At 37.0% G+C, this 10,439-nt stretch overlaps 2 protein-coding genes across 2 annotated transcripts; both read left to right on the forward strand.

Moving 5' to 3' along the window:
* Window positions 1-10: 10 nt before the first annotated feature.
* MELLADRAFT_88952 (uncharacterized protein) lies at window positions 11-577 on the forward strand (the record flags this gene model as incomplete). The annotated part of the gene is made up of 3 exons (XM_007404176.1): window positions 11-292; window positions 375-449; window positions 530-577. 3 exons carry the CDS (start codon window positions 11-13, stop codon window positions 575-577), a joined length of 405 nt encoding a protein of 134 aa, XP_007404238.1.
* Window positions 578-5,944: 5,367 nt separating this feature from the next.
* Window positions 5,945-6,838, forward strand: MELLADRAFT_101611 (uncharacterized protein; the record flags this gene model as incomplete). Its single annotated transcript, XM_007404177.1, has 4 exons — window positions 5,945-6,077; window positions 6,151-6,306; window positions 6,408-6,464; window positions 6,573-6,838. The coding sequence occupies 4 exons, from the start codon at window positions 5,945-5,947 to the stop codon at window positions 6,836-6,838; spliced, it is 612 nt and encodes a 203-aa protein (XP_007404239.1).
* Window positions 6,839-10,439: the final 3,601 nt, after the last annotated feature.

A 10,439-nucleotide genomic window follows, 5' to 3' on the forward strand; every position in this document is an offset into this window, starting at 1 on the left:
CCAGGTAGATATGATTTCATCAGATGATGATCAACAACATAAAGAAGCAGTTAGATTAGCCATGATGAATTTACCATCCGAAAAAGAAGAAGAGATCATTGATGATTCAAATGATGATGAGTTTCTTGATATTCCAAAAGATAAACCTGGTGTGGCCGGTAGAGCAATCAAAAGCTTCAATGAATTTGATCAACCTGTCTTGGTGAATGCTAAACAATATGATCGGATCATCCAAAGACGAGCTGCTAGAGCCAGATTAGAAGAATTAGGAAGGTTATCAAGAGAAAGAAAGGTTCGATCGTTTCTTTTGTGATCTGATTGCCAAGGCATTCTTTTCTAGTATATCTGACTCTGTACATTAATGTTTTCATTAGCCTTATCTTCATGAATCTCGTCATAAACATGCAATAAGCCGTCCTAGAGGAGCTAAAGGTCGGTTTATGACTAAAGTAAGTTCTATTGTGGTCATTTCACGTATGGTCAAGCTTCCTTCACTAATTCATGTGTGTAATGTAAATACAATTTTTAGGAAGAAATGTTGGCAAATGGAATTAATACTGTTGAGAATGCTACTTGAGCGCGTAGGACAAATTCCAAGAATGGACCAGAGGAAAGCCTTTTTTAGATAGGTCAGTAGTGAATTTTTTTGAGATGCTTGGAATGATTTCAAGTTCCTCTTCTATGAGGGAAAAGAAGTAGGTGTTTGATATGTATAACTATGATTTTGTTATTTGCTATCTTTATCTCTGCATTTTGGGTTTGATTTTGTTGTAGGAAGAGAAAATGACATTAGGGGGTGTCAAGTTCAATTTTTTTACGGTAAAAACTGTAAAAAACTTTCCCGTCCCAGCATAAATTTACGCAAAATTTACGAAAACGGGAAAGTTTTATCTATCCCGTTCTGGCATAAACGTAAACAGATAAGTTTACAACATAGCTTTGAAGACTTAAATTTGACCTTTTCACTCTTGGAAAGAGGCGTGCTTGATAGTGGATGCAAAGACAACCTTGCATCCTCTTACCAGCAGTTGTCTCATTACCGTGTGGAAGATCAAGGCGAAAAAGTAAAAAAGCCTTGATTGTGGTTTCCAAGTGATGATAAACACTCGGGAAAGTTTTTCTACAGTTAAAACATAAAAATTTTCCCTTCTCATAGTTTTTTTGTTGTAAAAATTCAAACTTGACACCCCTTATTGAATCATTCTACAGTCAACCCTGGGTCAGCTATTTTGAGCTGTGCAATGCCAGCAGGCTATTTTAATAGTGTGCAACTAAATTTCAATTGCTCTGTTGTTACTTTCAGGGAGCGTAGCATTCCAAACAAAGTGAAGTATGGATTCCTTGTAATAGGGGGTTTCAAGTTGAATATTTTTACACATTTTTACGCTACAACAACTTGCCCGTTGTTGTAAAATATGCGTAAAATTTTAAAGCAGGACACCTTTTTAGGTGTCCCGATTTAAAAATACGCTGGTTTTACGCACATTTTTTTTTCAAAAAACTTGCCTGAATTTTTAAAAAATATGCAAAAAAAATCCAAACTTGAAACCCCCTAATGGGGGTTTCAAGTTTGGTTTGCATATTTTTTTACAAATTCAGACAAGATGTTTATGATTTTTTTGTACAACAAATGTATTTTTAATCTGCCACACCTTTTTAGTTGTCCCACTTTTCAAAAAATGCATCTTTCACAACAATGGACAAGTTTCCAAAACATAAATACATAAAAAAACAAATTTGAAAGCCCTTGATGTAACACCCCTCACACAATGCAACACAAGCTACTGCAATGTCACACACTTAAAGCGGCCTAAAACAACAAGTGTCATAGTATCAGAAAGAAATATGTGAGAGAAATTAGTATTAGAAACAAAGATCACATAAAAAAAGAGTATTGAGTGACTAGGAAGAAAGATAGAATTAAAAAGAAAAGAAATAAACAAAGCAGGGATTTTGGAGCAAAAAACAATGAGCTGGTATTTTAATTCATTCAAATACCAAGCTTCTGAAAAGCAACCACCAATTCTGTGTATTTTTCACCCAAGTCCATGCCTTCCCTGAACCAGATCCAAAGCAAGGCTTCAATGGTTCAAGGGAGCAAACTACCTGGACAAGATGTGCATATGTCTTTTGCACAAGAAAAGATACTTTCAGCAGCCCATGAGGACACAGTCCAAGCCAGATAATCCCATGCCATAATGGCAAGAATTCTATATTTCTTTTTGTTCACCTACCGATAGACCAGATGTCAGCTTCTCAGGTGAGTTGGGTATATTGAGACAATAGAAATTTTACTTACCTGTCACCATCGTAAAGTTGAATGTGGAACCATGATATTGTACTCATAAAGTTTCATCTTATGTCCCATGTTATAAGTAATTGTCAAGGTTGGTGTCTCAGACTCAGTATCCACCTTTCCACCACTGCCCAGGTCAAAGATCACAAGTTCAATCTTTGGGGAAGAAGCCTTGGTATTGGCTGAGTTTTGAGATGTACAGAACAAAGTTTGTGTCTTGAGAGAGGCAGCTTGCCTGTATTTCCAATAGAGCATTTGTAGATTGGCTTTGGCATTGATGGTAAGGCTTGAAGTACTGCCAAACTACCTCTTGAAGAATTCAATCCAGAAGAACAGATTCAATATGTTGCCATGAACCAAGTCTGACACAATAGATCTTTGTTGAGGTACTCTTTGGTCTTCTCTCTCATCTTGTCAAGCATGGGATACATCATGATGGATGCTGGATTATTCTATCAAGAGTATTTCAAAGTTCCACATACTTTTAGATGACCATGCACCCAGTAGGACCATTTCCCAGAACCCCAGTATGCCCCTATAAAGGGTAGTGATCTAGAAATCTGACCCTTGAGATGCCATGGAAACTTGTCCCTGGCTGTACCCATAGCTCTAAGACAGGTTTGATCTTTTCAATCAGCTGTATAAAACTATTAGCAACTCTGAAATGGGCAGAAACCGGCAGAAATCATACAAGCAATGTATAATCCCATGTGTTATCAGCCCTGAGTACTAAACCAAAGTACCAATGGGGAACATACTGTAATAAAAACCCCAAAAATAGCAATTACAACTCAAGGCTCAGCTTCAAGAGCCAAGCTACATATGATTTAGCATATGTAACATGTGCAGAACTTACATCAAAGGGTGTGAACATACATAACACCATAGGAATCAATTAGTTCAAAACCTGATTGAACCAAATTTTGGTGTCCGGGTTCAAAGTTTCCTCAAATTGTGAATTTTGTTCACAACTTGTTTGCAATATGTTTGCCAATTTCCCTTGAGCAGTACTCTGCTTGCTACATGTATGTACAGCTACATCATACAACCACAACACCTTGCAACATTAGTCACCACAGAATCACCAATTGTACAGAGGATCAAGACTGACAATGCATGACAAAGGAAAGATGGTTGAATGGTTGGAATTGGGGTTGTTGTTGTATGATGAATTCGTACATACATACGTGGGGCCAACAGAGTACCACACAAGGGAGATTGGCAAAGATATTTCAAGCAAGTTGTGAATGAACTTCAGAATTTGAGGAAATTTCAAACCCGGACACCAAAATTTGGTTCAGTTGGGTTTTGAGCTAATTAGTTCCTGTGGTGTAACTTTGATGCAAACCAAAGCCACACATATTTCACAGTCGTAACACATATGTAACAAGTGAAATATACTTATAATAACCCAATAGTCTTACTGTAATTAACCTAACCATAGGACCACAATTTGTGCGCACTTGTGTCCAAAGATTTTCAAGGTTCAGACTGATACATAAACCATGAAAACCCAACCAAATTGAGAAGAATCACATTATCACATTATCATTCAACAACTCACAACTTTGCTTTTATTCATATTCCTAACTTAACTAAGTCCCATGTGCCTCTACATTTGAAGTTTGTGGCCAAGGCACGAGGGACTTATATCTAATGTGACTTTGCTTGGTGACAAGCACATCAGCCTTTTGGTGGGAGAATTGTATCCCATTGTAACTTTTTTTGTATGATTATGAAATTTCTTGAAATTAAGGTATGTTAAACTTCAGCATCTTGCGCTGTCAACCATCTTATTGGCTTCTCCTCTTTCCATTTGAGTCAAACGTTTCATAATAGCTGAAAAATCAAGTTTCTGAAATTTGGAGGCCAAATTGACTGTAAAAAGACACTTGTGTAACAAGTTTAGTGGCAGTTGGGTTCTGAAATTTCAAAAGACACTCTTTTGAGCTCATTGAAAACTTTTTTTTGTGATTATGAAGAAAAAGACGCACAAGGAAGGAGATGTGGAACAAGCTGGGATTCAACATAGTTGAACAACAGACAATTTTGTAATCACACAAAAAAAGTTACAATGGGATACAATTCTCCCACCAAAAGGCTGATGTGCTTGTCACCAAGAAAAGTCACATTAGATATAAGTCCCTTGTGCCTCGGCCACAAACTTCAAATGTGGAGGCACATGGGACTTAGTTAAGTTAGTTCATCTTCCTACAATCTTTAAACTTTGATTATCAATTATCCAACTTTAAAGGCCTGATTCTAAAAACCTTGAAACTCAAACCTTGTGTCTTGTTGCTTATTCTCTGTTATCATTCAACTTTGTTTCTGATTAGACTCCATAATCAACAATTCTTGTAATATCCATTTGGTGAAATTACTTGTAAGGAAGTAGTCCTTGAGTACTGCTTATATCAGAGTTGGGATTCATGTGGTATAAGAAACTTCAAATCTATGGGGAAATCTCTTTTAGTCAGAGTGTAAAGTTCCTGGTGTTATATTACACTTTAACACCACCTTCTTTGACCTTTCTTTGAATAAGAAGTGAATCAAATTAGGATTGAGAGCTGAATGTTAGTTGCTCTTATTTTTGATCATTGTAAAGACAGTAATTAAACAAAACTCCTTGGGCTAAAGCCTTTGCTTAATGGTCAAATAACTGGAGTCTTTACTTGTTTATTCCATGTAAAGCTCTTAGGCCCATGTCTCTACCCATGCATAACTGTAGATGTTGATCTATGCAACTTCAATAGAAGTTGTTGGACCTTCTACAAACTTTTTATTGACTCTACTAGCCTGAAAGACACTAGTAGGCTCACATGTATTGTATCCCCACAGGAGCTCAAAAGTCACAATTCTAGATCACTACCCCTTATAGGATCATACTGGGGTCCTCATTGCCCTCAATATTGCTAGTCATCTTGAGGAACAGCTGAGTTAATGAAAGATCAATGGAAATGGCAAATTGATTGAGGAATTGATTGATGCAGTTGATATAAAGAGAGGGAAATCAATAGGATGATAGAATGGAGATTGAGGGGAAGTTTGATCAATAAATGGAAATGGTTCAGATGAAGATATTTATGCATTGATTTAATAGATCAGTTAATGCAAAACACATACCTCAAACTTGTTGTTGACCTTGTGGACCTGGGCGCATTCACAAGACAACATCTCCATCTTGTGAAAGTATCCATAATATATGGTTTACTGGTTTTACCAGGGGGTTGGTTCTTGGTGTGAACAATGTCCAGATCATCTTTGTAAAGCTGATCTATTACCTAAAAGGCAAGGATCCATCATCGGATTGACAATCAAGGAGAGAGAGCGCAAAAAGCATACTTCTCTGGCCATCCAGGCCTGGTCTCAACTTTTTTATGTGATGTTTCAGCAAGATCTTTCAAACATGTGGCAATCCTATGATAGACAAATACACACAATTTATTGACTTGTCTCCAATGATTTTTCCATCAGTACATTAGATCTGACAAAACACTGGTATCATTGCCAACTCAACTATGACCTTTGTATAAAACATCCCATAAGCTTGTGTGTTTCTGATGCGCTTGGTGCCTATAAATTAGCCTGTTTTAACCATTTCCAGATCAATTCCTTTGCACATTTTCTCAAGAATACCTAACATCCATCATGATTGTCCTCAATTTGAACAAGTTCATCCACATTGTATTATGCTGTTTATCCATTTGGGCAGCAGTATCAACTGCCACATTTGGTCCAAGTCACAATATTAGGATGGAATATTATGTCCCAAATAATTTGAGTGAGTTCTGATACTTTTCATTCAAAGGGGCAGTTGGAACCTAGGCTCATCCACATCTTGCTTTAAGTTTCAGGGGGCCAAGCAGAGGCTGCTTGGACAAAGGTTTTAGACTTCTATGAAAAATTAGGGGATTCTGAGACCCATTCTAAAAATGGACCATTCAGCAGGTTGAGGGGTAGATTTCAAGTGATGGGAAGGGACACTGGTGGCAATCTAGAGAGAATTGATAGTAAGTTGCAAAAGAATCCTTTGAAAAGCTTTTTACAGGTTCTCATAGATTTTTGACATATTGCACTTCACAAATTTGGTGGGGAATCAATCTATATCTAGGTTACCTTCCACCTTTTAGGAAACCAATGGCTGGGTTGGATCAACATCTTACACATGGTATGTGATAATGTCCGCTTTAATCATTTATTCTGCCAAAATGGTCAATGTCAATTCTCCTTGAACCTGTGGTCAAATCTCTGACAATAAATTTGAATAATTTATCAGCTATATATGTGTTAGTGCTTGAGGATGAGAAGCCGGACACATTTGAAATACATGTGAGGGGTGAAGTTCCAGATCAAGTCAAGGGAGGAAAAGTTGAATGGTTAAGTCATCAGGCAGTATTCAGATTTTCCACATATTTTGATCGTATCAAATTTGAACAAATCACAATACTTCATGGATTATCCCAAGAGGAATGTAGGCATGGGGATTTCTTCACTCAAATAGGAGAATCATTGCTCAATGAAGCAACCACAGATGACTCTTGAAGTTTGCCAACACAACATTCGCATGAAATTGATGTATACATAGGTCTCTGTGGTCTTCTGATTGTTAGATGTACACAACTTCTGTTGATCACCTGTTGAAGAGTCTTGTAGTGATGTCTCTCCTAGATTTACAGAGTAATTTGTTAAAACCAATGAGCAGAACACATATGGTGATTTTCTTTTGAGTTAGTTTTAACAATCAAACTTCACATGCCTATCCAAACCACATATCTGACTGAATCAGGGAATGATAAAAAAGGGGTTTTATGAAGTGTGTTTTGACAATCAAGTGAGTGTGATCTCTGACTAAAGGAGGCCACATTACAGTTTTAAAATTTCTCATAACTGTCCCTTACCTTGAGCAAAAGCAACCAGTACCCAAGTAGCGCTCCACAAAGTCAACAGGTATAGTGTGTGGAGCCAAGTTTTTGTCAATTTGAAATTGAGTAAATACTCAATAAATTGCCCATTTGGCCCCGCTAAGTCAAATTTCAAACCCCTTTGATCAGATTGGAGTCTACTGTTTTCATCACAATCTTTTTCAATTGTTTGCTGCCCAATCAACCCAAGTTTGATTTACTGTCCCAAATCAAGGAGCTCTTGGTCCAATTGGTTGCAAACACACATAGATAGAAGCCAAGTTGGTGATCAAGACCAATCCTTAGGACAACCATAAAAGTCATTGTATTTCTGTAAAAAGATATGCAAGAAATGCTCTTGATGAGAGTAATTCAAAACTTGAAAAAAAATTAATAAGTTGCCATCTTGGTATGTATTTATTGTTTGAAAAAAACAGCAAGAAAAGATATGCATGGGATGCTCTCAATGAGAGCATTCCAGAACTTTGATCAGCTGGCTGTGACAAGAAAGTTTGTGGTCTAGCAATTGTTTCAGGCCTTGATTTCAAATTGTCAATGAATTGCCTCCACACACTATACAAAATTGTGATTAAACTTGATAATACCAATTCAATATATGTTGGACTTCAAGAAAAAATGAAGTTTTTTACTACCAGAGCAGATTAAACTTCAAAGGTTACCACTGAAAACAAAACAAAAAACAGTCTTTGCTGTGTTTAGATCCAGTTGAAGACCAAAATTTGACCTTTTCCATTCTTTATCAATGTCCAACGTAAAACAAAATAGCTATAATACCAAAAACTTAAGATAGTGCTATTCACAGAAGCAAAAATGGATGCTCATTGAAATTTTCTTGTTTTTTTCAATGTTTGTTCAATTTTACTTCCACATTTCTTCCCTTTTATTCCTGTTTTCTTCCTGCTTGTCAGCTGATTACACGATCAACAGGAAATGAGAGGACGAACTAGGCCTTCCTCAGGCTTCGTTCCTGGGCAAAGAAGCCTGAGGGAGGGCAGGCCCATCTCCTCACTTCATCTCAGCACCTCAGCTGATCCTCAGTGGCATGCCTTGGAGCCTGCTGGTTCAGGATTTTGGACAAGGTTCTGAGCTGTTCTGAGTGCTCATCTGAGATACTGATCTCCAAGAATGCTCATCCAAGACAGAAATGAGCATTCTCCAGCAATGTCCAGCAAAATTTGAGTAAAATAGCCTGATCACCTGAGCACTACCAAAATTGTCAATTGAAAGAATCTGAAAGAAAAACAATTTTCTTTGGAGCCCTCAGAAAAGTGTACAATTCTCACCTGTATGTAAGCATCAATTTTGGTCCCTGTAATTATTGTGACAAAGAAAACATGTATTGGAAAGGATTCATTTGTGGGATACAAAGTAGAATCCAGGCACGTGCCCGACTTTGTGCCTGTAATTATTTTGGCAGTAAAATTTGATTTTCTGGGCAAAAGTCCAGGCCCAGAATTCAAATTTACTGCCAAAAAAAATCTAGGCACAAAGCTGGGCATGTGCCCGGATTCTACTTTGTATCCCTTAATTGAAGCCAGATTTCAATACATCATCCTTTGAGATAGATTTGCACCATGATGTGGACCATTTCAAAAAACTCCTCAATACATGTCCTGTTGACAAATTCCATTCTTGTGTGAGTTATCAAAACCATTAAGACTCATCAAGACTCAAGTGAGTTAACACTCCACCCACTTATTGAACCTGGACCAATCCAGATGGAAGAAATACTGAAGATGAGATGAAGGTCTACAATTTGTTATGTGAATAGGTGGGTGGTAGAAGAAAATTTCTTCATTCTGATAGATGATCAGGGGTAGTTCCATTCAATATGTTGTGACTTGGTGTGTCTGTTCAAATTTTTGTGAAATGTTTTTTCTCTTATAACCCAATCTCTCCCTTTCTCCCTTTTTGATCTTTTTCCCCATTGAGGAATTCGATTTTTAAGGTGACATTTCAGTCAGACTCTTCTTTTATTAATTCAGAACTTCACTGAAACATTTTATTCTTTTGTTATACTTTTCTCTTTTATATCTTATACTCCATTGGCTTTACTTTACTTTACTTTCATCCTTGATCTTACATCCAGATTGGTCATGACTTTAGCACTTGTCCATTCATTTTGTTGTGAGCCAAGTGTCTTGTCAACACGGCTAAAAGTACTCTGTCATCTTTATAAAGGTTTTAACCATTGTCTTTGTAGAGCTTAAGAGATTGTGTTGCATTCAAATTCTCACAAGTCCATCTTTCAAAGTAAGCCTTTAAATAGTGGAAGACTTTGAAAGTAGACACTGGCTAAAATTTCATGATCAAGCTATGGAAGTTAGAATAATGATTAACAAACTGTATTCATTTTCAAGAAACATTTTGAAAAGTGTGTTGACAAAATATGCACTCATCACTGCATTGCTCTCAATTATGAAGAAAATGTGACTTTATTTATTTCAATCACACTCTCCTCCACTCAGATATCCTGATGGAAAATTAAGCCTGCAGCTAAGTATGTTAAAGGTGCAATTTTCAATGAAACTCAATCAACTTCTAGCAGTCCTGTTGTCCATAAACATCAGGCCATTCCTCCACCTTTTGATAGCCCCATTGTCAAGAAAATCGAACATCAAGACATGCCTTCACCTTTCAAATCCCAAGCCAAGCCTTTTCCTTGTCTCCCTCACAGTTTCTCTTCTCCTCCATCTGATTCACCCAACACTTGTCTCAAATCACCTCCTTCTGACACATCCAACTTACCTGAGCTTGGTTCCAAGCCAAAGGGAAACTTGAGTTCAGAGGACAAAGCTCCAGCGGAAAAGCAACACCACCAGTCCAAGCTTCTACTTCTATTGACACTGCAGCCCAACTGATTCAAGTTGAAAAGCCTTCCACCCATGGTCAAACTGTTTCTATCATTTACAAATTGACTCATGAATGCACTCAATGCTACACTGCTTTAGATTTATTTGCTGAAAAGCATGTGATGGCTGAAACATACATCAATAAACTCGCTTGTGAGTGTGATGATTGGCTCCAATACATCTTCAACAAGTAAAGTAAGTAATTTCTTTTCTTAACATTCATTTAATACCTACTGACTCATTGTTTCTATTAATCTTCTCATTCTCTATGATTGACGTTCAACATGAACATCAAAATATCATCAAGTACATCTGTATATATACAAAAGATATAGTGACTGTCTGATCTTGAATAAAAATTATTAAACC

Source organism: Melampsora larici-populina (genome assembly GCF_000204055.1).
Source record: "Melampsora larici-populina 98AG31 unplaced genomic scaffold MELLAscaffold_2, whole genome shotgun sequence".
NCBI lineage: Eukaryota > Fungi > Basidiomycota > Pucciniomycetes > Pucciniales > Melampsoraceae > Melampsora > Melampsora laricis-populina.